Genomic DNA, 26,962 nt, shown 5'->3' with positions numbered 1-26,962 from the left:
ACCTCCTCTGCTCCTTTATTGAACGATAACTTCTCACTTGTCCTGCCCCATGGTGGTCATCACAGAAGGACTGATGGTCTTTATAGCTCTTGGCCACTGGCCATCATTGTCAGAGCTGGCTTCTGCTGAAGATCCACACTCTTGCTCTGTGTCAGGAAGGTTGTACCAGAAAGATACACCTGGAAGCTGCTTGCTTGATCACTGTACCCAGATGAAAGGAGACATGGAAGGGAAATGTGCTGTTTTTGAACAGCTGGCACCACCTGAATGATCAAATACAACCAACATACTCCACAGTGAATGCATCTCATCAACCAATGGCCATACCACTGGGCCAGTGAGCAGATTTGATCCCTTCAACCGCAGATGCCATCAGCCATCCTAGGTGATTCATTCACACAAGCTCTCAGAACTGCAGAACTCAACCCAAGAAGGGGTTGACATGGGCCGTTATGACCAATACAGATGAACTGAAGAAGGTAACTCCCCAAGATAAGAGACTAAAATGAGCTTCTGCTCCAGCCAAAAAGGTCCACCGTCCAGAGAGAACATAGCAACAAAAAGAAATTTGAAACATGTTGTGAAAAGGAAAAATGAAAGAAGCAGCCACAATGGAGGAGGGCTACAAGCCTTGTATGAAACTTTCCTAGAAGCCCCCCCAGACGTTGGCCGTGCCTCCCCAGCCACTGAGACCAGCACAGAAAAGTCAGATCACTTCTTGGTCTCCTCTATATACCAGCCTCCCTTCTTATGACAGGGTCTGGAGTCAATTCAGTGAGGCTAGCACCCTGAGGTGGGGGTCACCTCAGCTCAAGCAAGACTGTACCCCTCTCTCAGAGAGGATGTGGACCGTGGAGTCAGCCAGGCGTGCATTCAAATCCCAGCCCTGCCCCACCCCGAGCCGTGGCATCCTGAACACGCTTCTCAGCCTCTCTGACCTTCAGTTTCTTCACCTATAAAGTAGGGATTGGATGAAAGGATGGATGGGAAGAAAGGAGAGGAAGGAAAAGAGAAAAAAGGAAATGGAGGAAGGAAGGAAAGGAGGAAGTGAAGGAGGGAGGAAGAGAGGGAGAGACTGAGGGGAGAAGGGTTGAGGGAGAGAAGGAGGGAGATTAGACAGATGAAGAGGTGGGTGATAGATGGCCACATGGGCTTCCAGGTGGTGCTAGTGGCGAAGAACCACTTGCCAGCGCAGGAGACCCAGGAGACTTGAGTTCAGTCCCTGGGTGGGGAAGATCCCCTGGAGGAGGGCATGGCAACCCACTCCAGTATTCTTGCCTGAGACTCCCATGGACACAGGAGCCTGGCAGGCTACAGTCCACAGCATCACAAAGAGTCAGACACAACTGAAGCAACTTCATACACACACACACACACATACACACGCATGGATAAACAGAAGGATGGATAGATATAGACAGACATAAACATGCAATATGTATCTGTAATAGTACATACATAAATATGTGTATGTATATATATATATACAAGATTAAATAAAGACAAATTTGTTTAATGTTGAATATAGTGCCCACTGAAGTAGAAACAGTAAGTCTTAGTTCTCTCCCCATGTACTTTTTCCAAACCTCCCAAATCTAACCCTGTGCGTGCTCCACACTTGGATAGCAACACTGCGTCAGAGTGGAAAAGTTCCACATGGCACCAGCTTTTCAAAGACCAGCAAAGGGCACCTTAGCCTAGCCCATGATCGGGAGCAGCTGGCCTCAGCAGCGTTTAATTGCAGATCCTGAAGTCCCCCTTCGTGCCCAGGCTCTCAGGCTGACACACGTCTGAGCTCTGTGGACTGTCACAGATGGGCAGGAACCTCATTCTTTCAGCTACCATGAACTGGAAGTGTGAGCCCTTCTGTATGGCAGCTGTGATGAAGTTCACCTCTCTGAAGAGCAGTTCTGCGACTCATTCGTGTAAATCAATTACATATGAAAGAGGGAGTTTTGCTTACTTAAGAGAAGAATTATGGGCAGGTCATTAGAAGCATTCATTCACACACAACGTACTAATTACAAATCATTATCTATTAACGAAGACCAATGTCTAGAGGATGTTTCCATGCTGAGCCTTAGTTAAATTAGCAGGGAATTACCAGGGCCACTCCAAAGTGATCAAAGTGTTCTTCTTCAGGCAGGTTCCATCATTCCCACCAGACCTTCACACACACACACACACACACACACACACACACACACACACACACACGCATCATTCCCTGTGGGTTTTGTGGATGCCCCTATGCAGCAACCCTGAGTATGGTCCTTGCCCCATGCCTTGAGGGTATCCTCATTGTTGGAGCTTAGGAAAGGACCCCAGAGCCACAGGAAGCCAGGGCTCCACCTGAAAATGCTAATTACTGGCCTATGATCACTCTTTGTTTTACTGTCCTTTAAGCCAGGGGGGAGGGAGAGAACCAATTCCAGACTTCTCTGCTCTCAAAGCTCCTGTGATCCCTTTAGCCCCTCAAGGCCCCCTTGATCAGACAACAACCTGCAGTGGACAAGAGTGGAAATAGGGAGCACTGAGTGGGGCTGGAGGACATTGGTCAATTCTGAAGACCCCTGTCCCCCCAACCAAAGGCTTCATAATCCCATGTTATTCTCGAGCCCCATCAATTTTTTAAATTTATTTTTAATTGAAGGATAATTGCTTTACAAGATTGTGTGGATTCCTGTCACATAAATTCTTAAATGAACCAAGTTAGGAAACATTTTGATCCTTCAGAGTGTAGACCAGGGATCTCATGTCCGATGATCTGAGGTGGAGCTTATGTAATAATAATAGAAAAAAGTGCACAATAAATATAAAGCATTTGAATCATCCTGAAAGCATCCTCCCCACTACATCTGTCTGTGGAAAAATTGTCTTCCATTAAATGGGTCCCTGATGCCACAAAGTTGGGGACTGCTGGTGTAAACTGTTTTGAATGGATTCCTTCTAAGGCTGTGGTACATCACTTGGGCAGGTGTAATGGGATGGCCCTTTTAGCAAGAAGCTTCCATCCTCCAGAGATGTACTGACCACAGCCCTCCGAGCTGGCAGGAAGATGCCCAAGTGACCCTGAGACCTTGTACATCTTCACTTTCTCTTCATCTGGGATTACAGCACTGAGGTGTGATGGAGAAAAATGCAGGGAAGATGAACAGAAACTATTTGTGTTCTGTGGAATCTAGGGTATACATCTTTAATTTAGAAAAGGTTAAGAGAGTCCCGGGGGCAGCAAAGAGATCAAAACAGTCAACCCTAAAGGAAATCAACCCTGAATCTTCTTTGGAAGGACCGATGCTGAAGCTGAAGCTCCAATACTTTGGCCACCTGATGCGAAGAGTCAACTCACTGGGGAAGACCCTGATGCTGGGAAACATTGAGGGCAGGAGAAGGAGGCGACAGAGGATGAGATGGTTGGATGGCATCACTGACTCAATGGACATGAGTTTGAGCACCCTCTGGGAGTTGGTGTTGGACAGAGAAGCCTGGTGTGGTGCAGTCCATGGAGTCGCAAAGAGGCAGGCACAACTGACTTAATGACTGAACAACCGGTGGTAAAATGATTCAACTGTCTTGGAAGTTTGGGCTGCATCTCAAAAACTTAAACATAGAATTGCCATCAGATCCAATAATTCTACTTCTTGGTACATTTTTTGCTGTTGATATTATGTGGTCAGCAAGTTGTGTCCAACTCTTTTACATTACCCCACCAGAAATTGAAAACAGGGAGCCAAACAAATCCTAGTGCTTCCGTGTTAATAGCAGCATTATTCAAAAAGTAGAAATCATGATTGTCATCTATGGATGAATACATGAACAAACACAGAATCTCCATACAATATTATTGAGTCTTAAAGAGCAAGAAAGTTCTGTCACTTGCAGCAACATGGATTAACCTTGAGGACATTATATTAACTATAACTTTGAGGAGGTTAAGTGAAAGAAGCCAAACACAAAAGGACAACTACTGTATTATTCCAATTATATGGGGTATGTAGACTAGTCAAATTCACAGAGATGGAAAGTGTCAATAGAATGGTGATTGCCATGAGCTAAGAAAAGGGGAGATGGGGACTTAAGCTGAATGGATATAAGTTTTTGTTTGCAGTGATGAAAAAGTTCTGAAAACATTTGGTATTGACGGTGGCCCAGGCAACTTAAGTACTTAATGCCACCGAGTTATACACAACATGATGAACATGGTGACTTTTATGTTATGTGTACTTTGCCAGAATAGTAGTTTTATAAAAAGGTTATTTGGAATGACAGCATGTGGACTCAGGAGCCAACTGTGAAACAGAAAGTCAGTCAGGGAAGTGCAGTCCTGGCATCTGACCACATGGAGGACGCTCAGAGCCTTGACTTTGAGGGAGGGTCAAGGGCGTCGGCTGTGGGGGTCAAGGGCGGGTCAAGGGCAAACGCGCTAACCCAGGTGGTTCTCCTTTCCTGGGCAGGTTTCAGCACAGCCAGCCCCACAGGAGCCCAGCAGAAAAGACTACGAGACCTACCAGCCGTTTCCGAATTCCACGAGAAACTACGACGAGTCCTTCTTCGAGGACCAGGTCCACCACCGCCCTCCCGCCAGCGAGTACGCCATGCACCTGGGGCTCAAGTCCACCGGCAACTACGTCGACTTCTACTCAGCCGCCCGACCCTACAGCGAACTGAACTATGAAACGAGCCACTACCCGGCCTCCCCCGACTCCTGGGTGTGAGGCGGGCACCCCGGGAACCGTGCATGTGCATGCAGACCACAGACATTGCTATTTTTTTTCCCCCCTGCAAATTTAGTTTGTTAAAGCCTGTTCCATAGGAAGGCTGGGATACCCAGGAAGGAAACATTTAAGAGCTATTTTAGAAAGCTCCATGAACGTTCACTTGAAAGTCAGTAGAAAGTGATCCTCAATCTGACATCGGGCTACACCTTTCTAGTTCGGGCTGTAGAGTCTTAAAAAGTGCTTTCCACGGGATGTGGCCGAAGGCAGCACGGGAGGCGGTCGGGGTGACGGGGCACGAAGGTTATAAGCACAGAGGCGGTGACATAGTTCACACACTTTAGAGGGACGGCTTGTCACGCTTTGTTTACTCTCTCCATCCGTTGTGATTCTAGGCTTCAAGTTGCATTGGGGTTCCTCTGTACAGCAAGACGTTTCTTGCCTTTTGTTAATGCATTGTTGTAAAGTATTCGATGTACATTACAGATTAAAGAAGACAAGAGCATTGTGTATATTACACCAATGCCTCGGCGACTCCTCATCAATGGTTCTAAATATTGCTTCAATTTCAAACTTTTGAAAGATGTATGGATTTCCAGTTTTTCTTTTTTCTTCCTCCCAGTAAAGTTTTAACAGGGAAAAAAAATGGGGAAAAAAAAGGAATATTTAGCAGTATTGTTCGTTCTGATATGTGAATTTGTTTGTGGCAACTAAACAAGGCATTCAGCAGTTTCTGACAATTAACATCCATCATTCCACACTCCTTGTCAACAAAGTGCTTTTTCACTGCCTAAAATTTTAGATGTAGATATTTGAAATAGATTTTTTCATTTATACCAGTTTTCTTTATGATGATACAGTGTTAAAAGAAAATAAATTACAATTGATCTGTCATCCATATTTGCTAAGAATGTCTATTTCCAAGGACCTATCTGACAAAAATACACATTCTTGCTTGTGTGTCTGCGTGTGTGGGTGTGTGTCCACGTATGTACAAAAATGACCTGTGTGAGATTTTATTTTGATAGAAGCAATTTCATTTGCTATTCATCTTGTACAAACTTTGTTTTTGCTTTTTAGTATAAATGTACATCAGTTTGTTCCTTTTGTACTCTATCTCTCTGACCATCTAGTGACTCAGGATATTAAGCCAGTGGAAGTAAAGTTATAGGATTTTCACATATTCACACGTTCTTGGATACCAAGCCTTTCTACGTGCCCATCTCCTTTCATGTTTAATGCCCTCAGAACATGATAAAACCATGGCCAACTCAATAATTTCACTTTGGGGCCAATTACTTGAAATATCCACGGAAAATGTAAACTGCTCACCTTATTTCCCCCTGAAACTTTTTTGTTCGTGTGGCAGGGAGCAGTAGACAATTACGGATTTAGATGATTAAAAGCAAACTTGAAGCTAATGGTAGAATATGGTTAACAGAGCTAAGACGTTAAGGCTAACCATTCAAAAGGACACGGGCTGGGGGTAACTTAGCTTTGCTCTTTAGATGCAAGTGACTGAGGCCAATAGGTGCCTAGTAAATGTTAACTGTTCTTGAAAAAATAAAACATTAAATAACAAAAGAAATTGGCTGCCATCTTCCTTTAAAACTTTCTCCCCTTCGCTTCTACATAGTTTAATTCAACTCAGAGTCTAAAATTCACGGTTCTTTCTCCAAATTTAATAGCAACCAAAAGATTTCTTGTTCATGCATAGTTGTGCAAATGCAAAACTCATTTCCAGGACAGAAGAGTAGACAGACATTTTCATATCAATTGTCCTACAGTTACTCACAAGGTGGACCTTCTTGCACTATCTACTATAGGAAGACACCTTTCTGAGTCCCCTCCCAGGAAGGCTCCAGCCCCTGTGAAAGTGAAAGTTTAGTTGCTCAGTCGTGTCCAACTCTTTGGGATCCCATGGACTGTAGCCTACCAGGCTCTTCTGTACACGGGATTTTCTGTCCACAGTGCTGGAGCGGGTTGCCATTTCCTTCTCCAGAGGAGCTTCCCGACCCAGGGGGCAAACCCAGGTCTCCCACATTGTAGGCAGACACTTTACCGTCTGAGCCACCAGGGAAGTCCCCAGCCCCTGTAGAGAGAGAGAAATATGTAGCTTCAAGGACAGTGTTTCCATTCCATTCCTGTCATAGAACGAAATAGTAAAGCTCATCAAGGCAGAGACGAGGTATAGACGTAATTTGTGCATAACTGAATAGCTGGTTTAGCTTCTCCAAAAGGAATCAGAAGGATGCATTCCCGGGCTTAGGTTGTGCAGGGAGAAGTTCATGTGTGTCCCAGAGCCCCTACCCTACCAGGAGCTGTGTATTTCATGTGACTCTGAGTCTGTGCGGTCCAGCATTGGCAACCTTTGAAGGCAGATGTCTCTGCTGCCTGTGGTTCTATGAGAGCACATTGCACCAGGCTGACGTGAAAGGATTCGGCTAGAAGCCTCCAGAGCCAGAGTTAGAGCTAGGAGAAAGTCAATTCAAAATGCTCATGGTTACTCAGGTTGCATTCTTTTCATCATTTCCCCACACTCAAACACAGGGAGAGAGAGAAAGGACAGATGATGATAGATTATAAGTAGAGAGATGAATAGATGGATAGAGAGATGATGATAGATGGATAGATGATAGACAGATGAGATTTTATCTGAAGTGTGACGTGGCCAGAGCCCATCCTTCTCCTTGGCAGTAAAGGTTGATCAGCATATGATTTATTGTTTATAACATGGGTATACTGGACATAAGTCCAAAGGGGCAAGAACTGCTTTTGCTTTCATTGTGCTGAAGTGACCAAGTGTGACCCCGCCCCCACAAGTGGCTGCCTCTTGGGTCAACAAGAGCCTCCAAACCTTGGATTGTCTACTGAAATGGGACTGGTGTCTTTCAGAGGAAAAGGGATGAAAAAAGGAAATAAAAATTTCCTCTCAGTCCTTATGGTGGACCATAGATACACCCGGTATATTCAATAGGATATGAAATCCAAACATTATATATGAAAAAAAAAATTCATTTGAGAGCTTTGATCACCAGGGCCTAATAGAACACTTCATGTGTGTGTGTGTGCTAAGTCGCTTCAGTTATGTCTGCCTCTTTGCAACCCCATGGTCTGTAGCCCGCCAGGCTCCTCTGTCCATGGAATTTTCCAGGCAAGAGTACTGGAGTGGGTCACCATTCCCTCTTGCAGGGGATCTTCCCAACCCAGGGACTGAACCCATGTCTCTTATGTCTCCAGCATTGGTAGTTGGGTTCTTTACCACTAGCACCAAGTATAAAAAATCTTAATATTTTCTTAGGAGTAGGACCACTTTAAGGAACACTTAAACTCTACCCCTGTGAAAATGTTAAGATTTTTATATTGATTCTATTTTAATACCTCAATTAACTATTTCAGTCCTCACTGTCAACCAAGAGTTAGACAACAAAATATCAGACAGGTTTAGGAGAATGAAGATGACCCAAGATGTCATGTCATACTTGATGATAAGGTTAACCAGTGATGATCCATTTTTTGTTAATAAGAGTCAGACATTATGGAAAACTGCTGTGAAAAAATGAAAGTGCTTAAATTCATATATATATAATGTTTAGTGGTTAAGTCATGTCCGACTCTTTGCGACCCCATAGATTGTAGCCCACCAGGCTCCTCTGTCCATGGGATTTCCCAGGCAAGAATACTGGAGTGGGTAATCATTTCCTTCCCCAGGGAATCTTCCCGACCCAGGGACCAAACCCATATCTCCTGCATTGGCAGGTGGATTCTTTACCACTGAGCCATCAGGGAAACCCTCATATAATATATATATGCCTGTATAAATTTATTTGGTCTGTTTTATTTCTCTTACTTCAGCTCTTCTCCAGTGACTGATGTTTTCTACCTGTATCTGAGACGTATGTCCCTGAGAAATGAGGTTTGACTGTAAGAAGACATTGTGTTTTCACTCAGGAGATTCTCATCCAGGGCTGGACTCCCTGAGGACAAGTCAGCTCTGCTCCACTCAGGATCAGCCACTGAAGCTCAGAGGCTGGAGACTGGACTTACTTAACAACTCAATCATGTAAACGCCCAGCTCTTGGGCCTGAGTAGCTGAGGGCAGGAAAAGCTGCAGCCCTTCAGACACCCCTGGGCTTCCCAGGGGGCTCAGTGGTAAAGAATCCACCTGCCAATGCAAGAGATGCAGGAGACAGGGGTTCAATCCCTAGGTCTGGAAGATCCCCTGGAGGAGGATATGGCAACCCACTCCAGTATTCTTGCCTGGAAAATTCCATGGACAGAGGAGCCTTGAGGGCTACAGTCCATGGGGTTGCAAAGAGTCAGACATGACTGAGCAACGAAGCACGCACATACACAGTCATGCTATGAAGTCTCTCCACGTGCTCTGTCCAGCAGAGATGCTTTAGAAATGTCTTACAGGTCATCTCAAGGTTCCCAAAGTCTATGTCCCCAGATAAAGAATCAGGCACAAGCCAAGAGGGATTCCACTAGTCAATGCAATTGCAAAATATTGCTCAGTTGCACAGGGACAAGGGTGGAAATAGGCTCCCTATCTTGGGGCAGAAGGGAAGCAGTGGTGGCAAGATTATGGAAGAGGTTGTAGCACTGGAAATAGTATACCACTGTTGTCTTTCTGATACAATCTACCAGCCGACTATACAACTGATAACATTTTGCTTTAATAAATTCTTCTTCTTTAATGTGTAGCCAATATTTCTTAATAATGGCAAAAGCAATGCCTTCTTATAAGAAGTAAAAACCAAATAATATAGCTTGCAAAAATGGGAGAAAAAATTCATATTCTTAACCTTAGAAGGAAAGATCTTGGGTTTGTGTTTCTCTTCAGCTGAATACAATCATGGAAGTGTGGTTCCTGGCAGCCAGAAGACAACCACGAGGGGACCAGAATAAATTGAAGTCAAAGCTGAGGACAGCAGATTAGAGAGATCGAAAGAACTGGGCTCTTCTCTGAAATCACTTGAAGGGCATCACTTTTCCCAAATATTCCCAAATGGGCCATCATTAAGCCCTTATACCCACATTCTAGAAAGTCTCTCTTGCTGTCTCCTATGACAGAACAGAAGGCTGAACAGATGAAAGAAATCCCAAGACCAAGACTTATATTCACATCATCATGTCCGCAGAATGCCTGCATGCTAAGTCATGCTTCAGTCATGTCTGACTCTATGTGACCCCATAGACAGAAGTTGGCCAGGCTCCTCTGTCTGTGGGATTTCCCAGGCAAGAATACTGGAGTGGGTTGCCATTTCCTTCTTCAAAGGATCTTCCCAACCCAGGAATAGAAACTGAGTCTCTTATGACTCCTGCATCAGCAGGCAGGTGTTTTTTGTTTTGTTTTGTTTTGTTTTGTTTTTACTACTAAAGCCACCTGGAAAGTCCATCCTCCAAATAGGAATATGCTTTTATGAAAACAGGAAAATAGATGATGTTTTTAAAGTGTTAATTTTTAGTAAACAGAAAGGCATTCTGTAGACACTTTCTCTAGTCTTCATTCTGTCCTATTCTTTTAATGACCAGTCACATAGGCTATAGATTCATAACTGAATGGGTCTGGAATTGTGTTACTGCCTCAATACATTATCAATATTAGAGGAATTTCTGGTTCTTAAGCAGCTATATTCTCCATGGGCTCATGATCTAATGAGAACAAATGAAAGCTGATTAGAGGGTTGAAAAAATTAAGGAGTAACACAGGTCTGATGAATGTTGATTGATACAGCTTTCTTCTGAGTCATGTCATCTTTGGGAATGCATCGTTTCTGAATGGGAATGTCTGATTACATCTCCCTTTGTCACTTCCTCTACTGCTAACACACGCCACCTGAATTATCAACACAATGTAATTACTTCCTTCTCTGTTTCCACGATTCCCAGTCTCAAGGCAAACTCATTAACACTGGTACCTGAGCCACTCTAAAGAAGATCCAAAGCTAACTCTAAAGAAGTTTGTAGCAATGAAACGTTGCTACGACGAATGACTCTGGCTCTCCAAGCACAGGCTCCGCCCACAGCTGCCCAGACCATTCACAAGCTCAGTCACAGAAGCATCTCATCCAGGCGTTCCGTTCACTCAAGATTCTGAAGGGCAGAATCTTTACTTCCCAAGAGTTTACCATGCATGCATGCGTGCTCAGTTGGGTCTGCCTCTTTGCTACCCCATGGACTGTAGCCCACCAGCCTCCTCTGCTCATGGAATTTTCCTGGCAAGAATACTGGAGTGGGTCTCCACTTCCTCCTCCAGGGGATCTTCCCGACTCAGGGATCGAACCTGCGTCTCCTTCATGGACAGGTAGATTCTTTACCACTGAGCCAGCTGGGAAGCCCAAGAGTTTACCATAAACCTTTTCTGAAAAGAAGCTGTTGGTCACAGGACTGGTAGCAGATGTGCTCATGGCATTGGAAGGGTGCTATTAGGACCCAGGAGGTAATTATAGTAAAGCACCTATGAAATAGACATGAAAGGACAAGGAAACCTAGGTTTTTTAACAGTCCTCTTTTGTTTTATATTCCAGAGATGTCCAAAAAGCCAGAGAGGAGATTGGCAGTCCCTTTTGGGTGGACATTCACTGGGACGGCAGTCACTAGCCCAGTTATAAGGACGTCATAAACTTTTCTCTGTGATTAATTTTGACCCTACTACAGTTTGAAAGATACAGCTATATTTTTAATAATTTACAAAGACTATAGCAAGAAATCTTCCCATATTTTTAAAATGTTTACCAATATTTAATTAAGGTTACCAGAATTAGCAAATTAAAATATAGAACACCCAGTGAAAATTAAATTTCAATGAAATAGCCAATAATCTTTTAAACCTAAGTATGTTTCATGAAATACTTGGAACATATTTACAGTAAAATTTTTTTCATTGTTATTCGAAATTCAAATACAAGTGAACATCTTCATTTTATCTGGCAACCCTAATTTGACCTATATTTCTGCCATTATTTTTCTAAGGAGTAATGCTTTATAGAAAAGTAAAAATGAATTCCAGAATTTATTACTTGATTAATCTTAATTATTTTATATGTGTATATATACATAATTGTATATACTATATATATATATATACACACACACACATATATGTATGTAATACATATAATGGTGAAAACACAGAGTTAGGGCTCAGAAACCCTGTTTCTTCTTCCTTATTAGTCAACAAGGGGTGATAATATATGTTATGCTTCCCCTTTTCAATTTTTGTGAAGATCAGATTAGGCTTATGACCAGCATGCTGGTGAATATTTGACAACTGACTCTCCAAAAAGCGAAAAGAAAAATTCCTTGATTTACAGTATTTGCCAGTTTCTATGATGCAAATGCACACACCCAATTTCAAGCTGGTAGTATGATGTCACAAACACAGAATCAAAAATGGTGCTCTATTGGCAACAAGCCAATATATTATCTCCAGGATACAGATAAAGCAAACATAAATAAATAATCTCAAGAGCACAAGTAATAGTAAAACGTAGTAAAATACTTAGGTTGTGTTGGATTCCAAGTAATAATTACTATTATTTGCTACATAATTAATTTAATTCTAAATCTAGATAACACGATACTTAATACTTGCTGCGTTTAACCATCATTTTGCAAATTCCTGCTGATACAGGCCAGCTCTAGGACCTATGTATGACTGCCTATGACACTGTGAACTGCGACCCAAACATAAGTTATAAACATTCACTCATTGACCAACATTGATGGAAGTTACCATGTAAGAGGCAGGCTAAAAAAATTCTGGGAAAACACGCAACAAGGAAAGCAGTGCAGTGAAGAAGCATGGCCAGCTTTCTAAGGGTGCAGACCCGGGTGAAGGAGACGGGTAACCGAGGGCGGAGGGCAGACCCGGGTAAAGGAGACGGGTAACCGAGGGCGGAGGGCAGACCCGGGTGAAGGAGACGGGTAACCGAGGGCGGAGGGCAGACCCGGGTGAAGGAGACGGGTAACCGAGGGCGGAGGGCAGCGCTGGCCATCACCCACGCTAGTGGGGGTAGGAGCGCGCGCCCTGCCCTGGAGAGAGAGCTGGACTAGAGGGGTGAGGGGGGCAACTCCCTGAGTCAGGAAAGCTCTGTGGAGGGCAGAGCAAGGGAAGGCTGCCAAGGCGAGGCTTGTGGAGAAGAATTGGGGAACAGAGTTGTGGAGAAGAAGGATTCATGAATTGGAGGACATCTCCCTGCCCAGACCCAGTACTGGACCAGGAGCAGCTGGAGCAGGGATGGATTTAGAACCTGGGCTCCCCATTTTCCTGGAGTCTTTAAACCTGATTCTGCAAAGAATAAGCCCAGAAGAGAGGGAGTGTTAGTTGCTCCATTGTGTCAGACTTTGCGACCCGATGGATTATGTAGCCCGCCAGGCTCCTCAGTCCATGGAATTCTCCAAGCAAGAATACTGGAGTGGGTTGCCACGCCCTCCTCCAGGGGAGGGGAGAAAAAGCCATCGTAAAGATGACAGTTGTGGCCCGTCTTGTTTTAGAAAAATAAAGTAGAACTCTGTTTCCAACCTTGGCTGTTTTGAGGCAAATAAGTGCTCCTGCTACCTGGGGACAACGTTACACAGCTACTTCTGGCTGTTACAGGAAGTGAATTACTGTGGCTCAACCTGATCTTCACAAAACTTGCAAGATAGGAGCATAACATATATTACCACCCCCATTTACTAACAAGGAAAGAGAGACCCAAACATTACCTAGCATATTCAAACAGGGTTTTTGAATCCTAACTCTGTGTTTTCACCATTATATAAACTATATATATAATTATTTGTATATTGTTGTTGTTGTTCAGGCCAAACAACTAACAGGGAGCTCCACCTATCAGCAGACAATTGGATTAAAGATTTGCTGAGCATGGCCCTGTCCACCAGAACAAGACCCAGTTTTCCCACAACCAGTTCCTCCCATCAAGAAGCTGGCACAAGCCTCTTATCCTGATCCATCAGAGGGCAGACAGAAGAAGTTTGAACTATAACCCCACAGCCTCCAGAACAAAAACCACAATCACCAAAATGATCACATGGACCACAGCCTTGTCAAATCAATGAAACTATGAGCCATGCCGTGTAGGGCAACCCAAGACGGACAGGTCATGGTGGAGACTTCAGACAAAATGTGGTCCACTGGAGAAGGGAATGGCAAACCACTTCAGTATTATTGCCTCGAGAATGCCATGAACAGTATGTGTGTGTGTGTATATATATATATATGTATAAAACAATGAAGGTTAATCAAGTAGTGGATTTTGGAATTTATATTTACTTTGCTATAAAGCAGTACTCCCTAGAAAAATAATGGCAGAAATATAGGTTAAATTAGGGTTGCCAGGTAAAATGCAAGATACCCAATTATATTTGACTTTCAGATAACAGTGGAAAAGATTTTCATGGTAAAATTTTTCTACAGCTGCCATAGCAAATCGCCACATATTCAATGGCTTAAAAACAGAAATATGTTACCTGCAGAGGTCAGAAGTTCAAGATGGGTGGGCAGAATTGTGTTCCTTTGGGGACTTTGGGGGAGAATGGGTTTCTTTACTCTTTGCAGCTTCTGCAGATCACCTGCTTTCCTCGGCACCATCTTTAAAGTCAGCAGCACAGTATCTTCAGACAAATCTCTGTCTGACTGGCTCTCCTGCTTTCTCTCTCTCTTAACCTTAGTCTCGTGTCTCCCTCTCTCCCTTATAAGAACCTTTGTAATTACTCTGACAATCTCCCCATCTCGCTCTCTTTAACTCGATTACGTCTGCAGAGTCTGTTTTGCCAGGTAAGCCAACATTCTCATCAGCCTGGGAATGAGGATGCAGATAGCTCTGGGAGGACTTAATCCTGTCTGCTACCTCTGGCTTTGCTGGAGAGTCATACAGAGACCATGCCGAAAAAAAAAAAAAATCTTCAAATAGTTCCTTGCTGTGTTGATATCTAAATTCCTAGAAAAAGACCCTAAAATAATCTAGCTCATGGTATGTGCTTTGTGGGCTGAGGGGGTGGGGTGGAGAATAAAATTCATTTATTTTTACACTTGTACAGTTCCAAAATCACTGAACAGGTGGCAATTCTCATACATATTTCTAGTTTTTTTTTTTTTTTTAAGATTTCTTTTGCTAAATGTATTTATGTTATTTAACCACATTCATTGGAGCTTCCCTGGTGGCTTGGCAGTAAAGAATCTGCCTTCAAATGCAGGATACTCAGGTTCGATCCCTGGGTCGGGAAGGTCGCCTGCAGAAGGGAATGGCTACCCACTCCAGTCTTCTTGCCTGGAGAATCCCACACACAGAGGAGCCTCATAACTGAGAGACTGAGCACAGCACACAGCACAGCCTCCAGGCTGTGAGAGAATACATTCCCATTGTTTTGAGGCATCCAAGTTGCGTTAACTTTTGACAGGAGCCCTGGGAAACCAACACACTTTGTTCAGGCAAGAGTCCATCTAACTGATAAAATCTGACCTTGCTCTTGATCTCTCAGTTCAGTTCAGTCACTCAGTCATGTCCAACTCTTTGTAAACCCATGGACTGCAGCATGCCAGACTTCCCTGTCCATCACCAACTCTTGGAGCCTGCTCAAACTCATGTCCATAGAGTCGTGATGCCATCCAACCATTTCATCCTCTGTCGTCCCCTTCTCCTCCTGCCTTCAATCTTTCCCAGCATCAGGGTCTTTTCCAATGATCAGTTCTTCATATTGAGTGACCAAAGTACTGGAGTTTCAGCTTTAGCATCAGTCATTCCAATGAATATTCATATCTCAGTTGGATCTGAGTTCTAAATCAGTTGAAAATCAGACTGGTTGGATCTCCTTGCAGTCCAGGGGACTCTCAAGAGCCTTCTCCAACACCACAGTTCAAAAGCATCAATTCTTCAGCACTCAGCTTTCTTCACAGTTCAACTCTCACATCCATACATGTCTACAGGAAAAACCATATCTTTGACTAGATGGACCTTTGTTGGCAAAGTAATGTCTCTGCTTTTTAATATGCTGTGCAGTTGGTAATCAATGAGAGACTTGATTTCTCACTGATGACATTGTTTAAGTCTCATTCTCCCTTCCCCTTCAGCCCTGTATCTGGACAGACTCCTAGGAAGACCCTAAGTTCACTTCCTCCTCTGGAGTTAGTAGGAAATTTAACCTTCCCATGCTTGGGAGCTTTCCACAGTCCCACTCCTTAGTCACTTCAGAAAGACCTAAATCCACTCCCTCTGCCTTGCTCAAGTCACCCTGGACAAGCTCATGACCACCCAACTCTTCCCAGAAGTAATAATACGTTCTCTTAAGTTCTCTGGAGGTTGGAAAGCCATCAACTCCAATATCCAAACCAAGTTTTAGGTGGGATGTTTGCTCCTTTTTTCAATAGTGATTATACTTTTAATATCCTGTTAAAGAAGGAGACATCAATCCCGGGGTTGGGAAGATCCCTTGGAGGAGGAAATGGCAACCCACTCCAATATTCTTGCCTGAAGAATCCCCATGGACAGAGGAGCCTGGCAGGCTCTCAAAGACTTGGACACAACTGAACCGACTTAGCAGCAGCATACTTTCAATATCCAGGGATTAAAGACATGCATAATAGCAAAGTTGCTCTGAATTTATTAATGCTTTGAAATAAATTAATACTTTTTATTTCAACATAATATATGCACTTGAATATAATAGTAAGTATACATGAGGGATGTCGTATATTCACTCTAAAGACAATGCCCATTTGGCATTCCAAATCCATTTTATTAATTAACTTTTATCAGTTTTCAACTGAGGTATAGCTGATTTACAATGTGGTGTTAATTCATTTTAATTCATTTTTTAATAATGAATGGCCAGGTCAGAAGTCAGGGCACTAAACAAGCTCAGTCCCAAAGACTTATGGAACATTTATGAGTCCTTTGCAAAAAGTAAAAAGTTCAAAGAAACTTTTACAAAATGTTATTATTTATTAATTTATTTTTGGTTGTGCTGGGTCTTTGTTGCTATACTCGGGTTTTCTCTAGTTGCAGCGAGCGAGGGCTACTCTCCAGGTGTGGTACGTGGGCTTCTCATTGTAGTGGCTTCTCTTGTTGCAGAGCAAGTGCTCTGGGGCACCCAGGTTTCAATAGTTGTGGCTTTAAGGCTCTAGACCTCAGGCTCAGTAGTTGTGTCGCATGGACTGAGCTGCCTCAAGACACGTGAAATCTTTCCAGAGCAGGGATAGAACCTGTGTCTCGTATCAGCAAGCAGATACTTAACCACTGGACCACCAGGGAAGTCCGAAAGTTAAAAAAATAATAATTTTTTTTCAGCTTGCATGGTGAAAACATCTAGGAAATACTGCACATTAATCTTCTTCCTCTTGGCGTCACAAAGCAAAATAAGTTGCAAAATTTCTGAGAAGTCCTGAAATATCAGTAGCTCTGTACTTTTGTTTACCCTAGACTCTCAATTCTAGAGTTTCTGAGTCATGTTTGACTATAAAACCCTTTCTTCCCATCAGACCTGTTGGGTGCTTGGTGCTTTTGCAGAGAAACTAGGCAACACTGAAGAGGGAAGACACTGGCATTGAATGCCTGACATCTACAGAAACCAATAGGACCTACAACTTCTCTTCAACACCTGAGACACCAGCCTTCATGTTCATCACCCGACCTGTCTCTTTCCTCAGTTTGTGAGAAGAATTCTAGAGGTCATTAAGACAAGCTGACATCAGAAACGATCAGTCAGCGTCTCTGAGAACCTTGTCCGTGATGGCACCACAGATTTGGTGTCATCTGATTTCAGCTTTAACCCAATTTTTAGCAAGTTTTGACAAGGCTAACTTAATTAGCAAGCAGACGATGGCAGCAATGCAACAATAAAAAAGAAAGAAGGCTCCTTTGGATCTCCAAGGTGATGACGCATTTCTGCTTTCGTTCCAACTTCTGCTTGCCATGAGTCTGGGACTTGGCATTCACCTCCTCGGGCCAGATGCTAAATTAAGTTTGAAGACATTCAAGGTATTCATTATTGATTGGGTTTTTGGCAGCAACAGAGAGAACTAAAGAAGCAGCAGCTGTGGTTTCAAAGGTACCATCTCTAAGTCAAGACTTGCCAAAAATAACAAGGAAACTTTCCAGGTCATCTCCTCTTGGAGGGATCAAAGTCAGCTGCCCTGGGCTCTTGGCAGAAACAATCAAGGAAAACAGTGTTCCCAGTGGCTCCATCACTCCCTGCATGGAAGAAAAGAGGAGCTGCCAGGTTGAGAGTTCACATTAAGTAGCAATAATAAGCCTCTTAAGAAGTGGATGGCAACCCACTTCAGTGTTCTTGCATAGACAATCCCATAGACAGAGAAGCCTGGCAGTCTACAGTCCGTGGGGTCACAAAGAGTCGGACACGACTGAGTGTCTAAACAACAAAAAAAAAAAAGAGAAGAAAAATGGCTCTCTCTCACTTGAGAACCACATCTGTCACAATATTTTGGTTGCACGTGACTGAAACCTTGACCCAGACTGCAACAAGCAAAATAGAATTAATTTACTCATGTCAACAGAAATTCCAGAAGTCAGCAGGCTTCAGGCATGGCTGGATTCAGAAGCCAGATAAAATCACCATGGACCTGCTTCTCTATCTCTTAACTCTGTCTCCAGGGCTCCTGGCTGTAATAACCAGGTGCAGATGTCATAAACTCTCTAAGAACCTTGTCCTCTCAACTGTAAATCCATTAAGCTGGAATAACTCCAAGAAGCCTCAGCGAAAGTCTCAGGGTATCTCATTAGTCATTATAGGGTCCCAGGCTTATCCTTGAATGAGTTACTATAGATGGAAGAATGGAAAGCTCTAAAGATACAAACTGTTTAAAAATTATTACAAAGCAAGCACCACACTAAGAGCTTTCCTGTGTATTTCTTAAAGCCTTTTTAAAATCCCAACATACCTGTGGTGGATTCATTTTTATATTTGGCAAAACTAATACAATTATTTAAAGTTTAAAAATAAAATAAAATTTAAAAAGTAAAAAAAAATAAAGTGCAAAAAAAAATAAATAAAATAAAATATACTTTTAAATATTTTTTAAAATATTTGATCTTATAGTCAATAAAAGAGAGACTCAGAGAGGTTAAACACCTTCTTCAATGTCATACAGTAAGTGGTGGGATTTAGGGCTTCCCTGATGGCTCAGCTGGTAACGAATCCACCTATAATTCAGGAGACCTGGGTTCAATCCCTGGGTTGGGAAGATCCCCTGGAGAAGGGAATGGCTCCCCACTCCAGTATTCTGGCCTGGAGAATTCGATGGACTGTATAGTCCATGGGATTGCAAAGAGTCGGACATGACTGAACGACTTTCACTTTAGAGAGTTATATGAGTGTTTGGATTCATATACTTGAGTTATGAGCTTCCCAGGTGGCACCAGTAGTTAAAAATCCCCCTGCCAATGCAGGAGACTTAAGAGACTTGGGTTCAATCCCTGGGATGGGAAGATCCCCTGGAGGAGGGCATGGCAACCCACTCCAGTACTCTTGCCTGAAGAGTCCCATGGACAGAGGAGCCTGGAGGGCTACAGTCCATAGGGTCACAAAGAGTTGGACGTGACTGAAGCGACTTAGCATGCACGCGGCACACAGTTGAGTTAAGTGGGGCTTGGGAACCGTTTAGCCCAAAGCAGAATCATACTTACAGCGTCCTTCACATATGTTCTCCCAGATGTTCACAACCTTCCAGGGAAGGACACAGAATAAAATCAGCCCAATCTAACCCAGTGAGTAGCAGAAAGGCCCCTCTTACACTGATCTTGCATCCATTCCCCATGTAAGTTCCTTCCCCTAGGTCTTTTTGACACGGAACCTTCATTTTTCCTTTGAAAGTGAATGTGTTAGTCACTCAGTCGTGTCCTACTCCTTGCGACCCCACGGACTATTGCCCCCCAGGCTTTCTCTGTCCATAGAATTCATTAAAACTCTCAGTCTCCTTTATCTGAGGGTGGGGTGGGCAGGGTTGCTATGTTTGTTCTTGCAACTACGAATTAATATTATTAGGACCTTCTCTTTAAAATCTTGACCTTTTTAATCGCACTTGGATTTCACCTTGCTTGTTTCACCTGTCTTTCTGCATCCTGAATCAGCGTTCAAGGAATCAAGCACCTCTCAGCGCCATAAACCTGACCCTGCAGGCTTCATTCTGGTCCCATATCCAGTAGGAGCAAACCCCACAGGTGACTTTTTAGAGTCAAAAATTTTATCAGTGAGGAATATGGCTCACCTTGCCATTTGTGGCTCAGATTTGTGCTCCTTAGCTTGTAAATATCTCCCAGATTTTTACTCATCAAAACGGATGCATTATGGAGGTAATTAATACCAGCAACTTAGTCTTAACCATCTCATCTCTGGGAGAAGGTGAAGGACCAGGAAGCCTGGCATGCAGCAGTCCACAGGGTCGCAAAGAGTCGGACTGAATGACTGAACACTAGGCTTAACCTTGCCCCATGCTCTGTCCTCACGATGTGGCCTTTTGAACTTGCGCTGTCTCACAACCTAGTAGGTGACCTTGGGCAGGCCCTTTTCTTGCCAGGGCCTCAGCTGCCTCCACTGGCAAAATAACAGTATTGCACTACAGGGGCATCGAGGGTCCCCCTTCCTGCAAATTTATTCTTTGAAATCTCTGGCTGTGCTTCTCACACAACCAAATGCTCAATAAAGCTTTCACTTCTTGTTCTCATGGTTTGGTTTTGGATTTTGACACTATTTTTAAAACACCCTCAATTTCCTGCAAGTTTAGACAACAGCTAGTTCAGTGTCTCACCTAGTACATTTACAGTCCATCCATTTATTTGCTTGTAGATTTTTTTTCATTCCCTCTCATTTCGTTTCAAAGGTTTGCACGTCAAAGTAGCTTCTTGCTTGTCCAGAGAAATTTCTCTGGGTAATTCTTGGAGATAAGTGAAGTGTACCTTTCAGACATTTGAATATATACCTCGGCTCGAAGCAATTCCCACCAGAAACTCCAAGTGATATGCTTTCAATTACAGGCCAGGAATAGGTTATTTTCTCTTATAAAGACAAAGAGTCAATGGGACTTTATTAAAATAGCATTTCCTATCTTCCGTGACCACATCTTGTCTCGTTGACTCCTGGGAGCTGTGTTCTCCGCTAGCATCCTGGTTCAGCTGACACATTTTACAGTCTATCAGAATTTCCACTACCAGCCACCACTACTGATGCTGCTTTAAAAACATGAGCATTTATCTGTTTATCTCTGCACCATGTCAAGTTTGGCTCCTCTTTCAAAAGAATGAACAGCAAGTGAAGTAAGTACATGTTTAGCTTATGAACGTAAAAGAGAAGTTATAAAATTAATGAATCCAGCTGTTTCCAAATCTCCTATTAGACAAAGCCATTTGTCAACTGAATACCTCCTACACCTTGATTGCAAATGTTCCAGCTATGAAAATGTTGATGAATCCTGGAAACTTGTTCCAAAAAATCTCTGACTTGGATAGGGCTGTCACGGGTCATTAAAATATCCAATAACCATCACTAGACTAACAGGAGATTTTATTTCAAACAGAAAAATTAATATAGTTGATGAGAGCAAGAAATAAGACATGGAATAAGTAATGCCTTCACTTTTTTTCTGGTCTTAAGCATTTGTCCATGACAGACATGTGCATGCTTTTTCAGTTATGTCCAACTCTTTGCAACCCCATGGACTGTAGCCTGCCAGGCTCCTCTGTGACCCCATGGACTGTAGCCTGCCAGGCTCCTCTGTCCATGGAATTTTCCAGGCAAGAATACTGGAGAAGCTTGCCATTTCCTTCACCAGAGAAGAGAGGATCTTCCTGACCCAGGAATTAAACTCACGTCTCCTGCATCTGCTTCCTTGGCAGGCAGAGTCTTTACCACTGCACCGCCTGGGAAGCAGAAACACAAAGAGCTTTAAGCAAGGGCTCCCGTCTACTTGGAAGAAGTTATTTGAATTTAGCCTTTCCTTTTATGAATAAAGTGATATCCAATTTTTTGTGCACCTTAGGTTATAGCCCTCTATTCAATCAAACAATAATACCACCCAGACAAAGAGTTGTCAAAATAAGAGTAATTGATTTGCAGGACTTCCCTGGCAGTCCAGAGGTTAGGACTCTGCATTCTCACTGCTGGCTCCTGGGTTCGATCCCTGGTTGTGGAACTAAGATTTCATAAGCCCCATACAAGGCTAGAAAAAAAAGTAATTGATTCTGGCTGATAGAGTAGAAAAAGAATGCTTTTACAGGACTGTTGGGAGGGCTAATGAAACAGAATTGAGGTTAAGACTCCAGACACCTAAAAACCAACATTGGAGGTGCCTATTGAGGAGCTCATGCTTCTGCTGCTGCCTCTGGGCACAGAGAAAGCCACGCTGATATCACCTGCCTCTGCTGCTTCTGTGTCAGGGTGGGATTTGCCAGACATCTGCGCACCCACCTGTGCTGGGAGAGTGGATTCTGCCCAGAGCCACCCCTCCTTCCATGGTGGAGGATGGGGGGTCAAACTCAGGTCACATGTTTGCACTGATGCTTCAAAGATGGCTCAGGATTTGAACATTCCAGCCTCGGGAAGGCTGGACTCAGTCCAAGGAAGATGTCCTAAGAGCGTCCCACCCCCAGGCAAAATGACAAACGCCACTAGGACATCCTTGAGGATTAAAATTACCTCTAACTTGAAAAAACTAAAAATATAGTTACCATATGATCCAAAAATCCCACTCTTGGGTATATAGCTGGACAAAACTTAATTAAAAATGACACATTTACCCCAGTGTTCATAGCAGCACTACTCACCTAAATGTCCATCATCAGAGGAATGGATGAGGAAGATGTGCTATTTAAATACAATGGAATATTAGTCATAATAAAGACTGAAACAATGCCACTTGCAGCAACATGGACGGACCTAGAGATTATCATACTAAGTAAAGTAAGTCAGAGAAAGACAAGTATTATATGATATCACTTCTATGTGGAATCTTAAAAAATCATCCAAAGGAACTTATTTACAAAATGGAAACATACTCACAGACACAGAAAACAAACTTATTATTACCATACGGAGAAGGGGAGGGAGAGGGATAAATTACGAGGTTGGGATTAACAGGTGCACCCTACTATATATAAAATACATAAACAACAAGGACCTAATGTATAAAGCAGAGACCGTGTTGCCAACAAAGGTCCATCTAGTCAAGGCTATGGTTTTTCCAGTGGTCATGTATGGATGTGAGAGTTGGACTGTGAAGAAGGCTGAGCACCGAAGAATTGATGCTTTGGAACTGTGGTGTTGGAGAAGACTCTTGAGAGTCCCTTGGACTGCAAGGAGATCCAACTAGTCCATTCTAAAGGAGATCAGCCCTGGGATTTCTTTGGAAGGAATGATGCTAAAGCTGAAACTCCAGTACTTGGCCACCTCATGAGAAGAGTTGACTCATTGGAAAAGACTCTGATGCTGGGAGGGATTGGGGGCAGGAGGAAGAGGGGACCACAGGGAATGAGATGGTTGGATGGCATCACTGACTCAACGGACATGAGTCTGAGTGAACTCCGGGAGTTGGTGATGGACAGGGAGGCCTGGCGTGCTGCAGTCCATGGGGTCACAGAGTTGGACACAACCAAGTGACTGAACTGAACTGAATGTATAACACAGGAAACTATATTCAGCTACTCTGACTCCACCTGCCAGTGCAAGAGATGTGGGAGACACAGGTTCAGTTCCTGGGTGGGGAAGAACCCCTGGAGTAAGAAGTGGCAACCCACTCCAGTATTCTTGCCTGGGAAATCCTATGGACAGAGGAGCCTGGTGGGCTACAGTCCATGAGGTTGCAAAGAGTGGGACACAACTGAGCGACTGAGCACCATAATGGAAAAGAGTCTGAAGCTGTATACTTGAAACTATCACAATATAATAAATCAACTATAGTTGAATTTTTAAAAATGACATCTACCCATTGTCATTCATCAGCCGACTAGGAGAAGCTGTGAGTAGGACATCCACTGTCAGAACTCTGTAGCCTATCAAATCTCCCTGCTTCTTCCATCTATTCCATTTGCCTTCCTTAGGCCTGGCCTCCCTCCCTCCCAGCCAGACACAAAGTGTTCCAATGCTAAAGGCTGAGATGGAGTGACAGGAGCCCGGTTTATCCTCCCATCGTCAACACCTGGGAGACTGGACAAGATATGTGCAGAAAAGGTTTGGACCGAGAGCTGCCCGGGATTATCATCCACAAGAGGAAGGAGACAGAATGGCCCCAGGATGGCAAAAGGGCAAGGAGGGGAACAGAACCTGGCTGAGTTGAGAAGAGCTCAAGTTTAGGGAGGCAAAGGGGACCTGAGTTTGTGGGCAGAGAGGAGAGAGGGAAGCTGCACAAGATAAGTTGAACAGTGGGCCTCTCCCCTGACCCTGAAAAGTCCTTGCCTTGTACTCCCTTGCTGGACTTCTCCTAGACCAACACACTGATTTTCATACAGTTTTCAGACATGTTAAGGAGCAGCTACTAGGCTACAAAATTCCGCAATTAGCACAAGAGTGTTTCCTGCGTGTCCCAGGTCATACTTTTTAGAAAGATCATCCTTTAGTTTCTTCTGCAAATGTCTTAATTAATTCAGTCTAAAATGGTCTTCTAAGCAGCCCTTCTGCTCCAAGCATGTCTCTAAGTGTGGAGAGACTGAGATAATGTCTGGTTAAGGAAGTCAGCTCAGTAAGGAATACACCTCTGACTCATTCCATAAGGTACATTTTGGGTGGTCATGCTTTCAGCAAGTAACCTTTGCTCTGTATCCTGGGAACATCTTTCTTTTGAATTTCAACATATCTGCAGGCATCTTGATTACCTGCAGCACTCTGAGAATCTTCAGGAACAATTTTTGTGCTCATCTAAGAAACTGAATTACTTTAAATACATAAAGACCAAGCTGCTGCTGCTGCTAAGTCACTTTGGTGTGTCTGACTCTGTGCGACCCCATAGACGGCAGCCCACTAGGCTCCCCCGTCCCTGGGATTCTCCAGAACACTGGAGTGGGTTGCCATTTCCTTCTCCAATGCATGAAAGTGAAAAGTGAAAGTGAAGTAGCTCAGTCGTGTCCGACTCTATACGACCCCATAGACAGCAGCCTACCAGGCTCCTCTGTCCATGCATGGGATTTTCCAGGCAAGAGTACTGGAGTGGGGTGCCATTGCCTTCTCCGGAAGACCAAGCTACAACCCAGCTAATGTTTTCCTCTTCTTTCCAGTGGATATATGTTAGGTTCTGGCCACCAAACACCCACTCATTCTGCTTTGGGTAATAATGATACCGTTTTCCTCTGGGGCTTGACTATCTTCCCCACCCTCTGATCTGTACATTGGAATGAGAGTTGGCTCTTCTCCTAGCCCGGACTCAGATCTGACCAATCAGAGTATGGTATCTCCCTAGTCACTCTGATTGGTTCAGAGATGATCATGTCATCCAATCAGAGCCAGTAAATGTAAGAAGACTTTTCCGGAGAGCTTCTTAGCAGTAAAGACGATGAGAACCAGCTGCTAGCTGAGAATGAATGTGTGTGTGTGTGTGTGTGTGTGTGTGTGTGTGTGTGTGTGCGCGCGTGCGCGCGCGCGCGCCGCGCGCGCTCAGTCTGTGTGTGTATCTGACTCTTTGCAGCCCCACGGACTGTAGTCCGCCAGCTTCCTCTGTTCATGAGATTTCCCAGGCAAGTACACTAGAGTGTGTTGCCATTTCCTGCTCCAGGGGGATCTTCCTGACCCAGGGATAAAATCCTTGTACGCTTGTGTCTCCGGCATTGGCAGGTGGAGTCTTTAACACTAGCGCCACCTGGGAAGAATGAAGCTAAAGAAGCAGAATTCAGAACCGGGAGATAGATGCATCTCAGATGGCCATCTTCCAATGCCTTGGCCAAGTCTCACCTTGAGGATTTTAGTAAATGGACAAAAAACGCCCCATTTTCTGCTTACGTTTGAGTTGACTTTCCTATCGCTTGCTATTGAAGGGCCAAACCCCACCCGAAGCAGATCTAACCTGAAGCTTTTAAATAAATGAACCTATAATTTCCCTTCTGCTAAGGTCTGAGTTGCGTTTTCCAGTACTTGCTATTAAAGCCCTCCTGATACACTAACTGAGTCACTCCACTGCCCCATTTTGTGCTGATTTTCCAAACTGCTTTAACGCCTGCTCATCACATAGGAAAACAGGGGCGTTTCTACAGATCCTTTATTTTAAATGTGGTCTCTGGACATTCCTGGTTCTGTGGATAATAGGATGAGAAATGCTAAACAACATTAGGCAAGTTATTTGGGGCATTTTGTTTCACACATGCCAAAGGACATTATGAATTTCCAATGTTTATTTGGAAACTGCCAACTAAAAATCAGCACTTGCCATCTGCCTCTACAAGGAGTAAGTCACTAGCCACTGCAACCGCTGATCTTTAACACCCACCAGAAAGAAATGAGGCACTCTGTGCTCTGGGAAAAATTGGCAGGATGGGCTTTCAGATAGTTTGATACTTTAAGGAGAAGATTTTTTAAGCCTCAATTCTTGCATTATCTGAGAGGTAGGAAAGCACTACAATCATTAATGGTGACATCTACTCCTCATGATTGGAAACAAGCCTTTCCCAAAATGTGTGCCTGACCGCACATACTTCCTTCACTAACATCATATACTCTGATAATGACCTTCCGCTCTAACTCTTTGGAGCAGTTCCTCAAAGCTATCTGGGAGGCTGTTTCCCAGGCTAACCGTAGCTGACTTTTTTGTTTGTTCATATTTTCTCTATTTAGTGCACCATTCTTTAAAAAAAAAATTTATCAATTGTCAGTAATTGGTATGCTCACTTTGTTCCCATAGAAGGTTATTTTAATTATATCCTAAGACGAAGTAGCCCTTTTTAAGGACACAGAACTGAAAGAACTATGGACACACGGAGCTACATAATTCCGTAGGTCACTGAGAGACAGGGCACATCGGTACAAGCATCTTAGCCAAGTGTGGGGGCTTGTACAGTGAAAGGCAGTATCGCCATTCTTTTTGAGGAAGTCACAAGAGGGAAGGAAAGGAAACTGGTGAGCAGAGAAGAAAGTCATGTCAGTTTCATAACAATCCACCTGGGAGGTTAAAATTTGGAACAATCCTTGTCCCTCCTCCATCTCACTGACAATTCCTTTCCTGGTGTTGCCTTGGATTCTTCTTCCTCCATTCACTCCCTAAACATTGATCATCCTCAAACCTCGCCTCTTCTTGCTCTCTGCCCTCTGTT

General features: G+C 43.6%; 1 protein-coding gene across 2 annotated transcripts in view; it reads left to right on the top strand.

Annotated features, from left to right (window-relative positions):
* Positions 1-5,613, top strand: part of CTNND2 (catenin (cadherin-associated protein), delta 2) — a 914,052-nt gene extending 908,439 nt beyond the window's left edge. For both annotated transcript variants that reach the window (XM_010833758.1, XM_010833759.1), the window contains one exon: positions 4,455-5,613. In XM_010833758.1, coding sequence (XP_010832060.1) covers positions 4,455-4,715 — 261 coding nt within the window. In that variant the 3' untranslated portion in view covers positions 4,716-5,613. The remainder of the gene's footprint in view (positions 1-4,454) is intronic.
* The last annotated feature ends 21,349 nt before the right edge of the window (positions 5,614-26,962 follow it).

Source organism: Bison bison, unplaced genomic scaffold (assembly GCF_000754665.1).
Source record: "Bison bison bison isolate TAMUID 2011002044 unplaced genomic scaffold, Bison_UMD1.0 scf7180017863887, whole genome shotgun sequence".
In the NCBI taxonomy this organism is placed as follows: domain Eukaryota; kingdom Metazoa; phylum Chordata; class Mammalia; order Artiodactyla; family Bovidae; genus Bison; species Bison bison.
The sequence above is the reverse complement of the archived record's forward strand: the minus strand, read 5'-3'. Positions and strand labels throughout refer to the sequence as shown.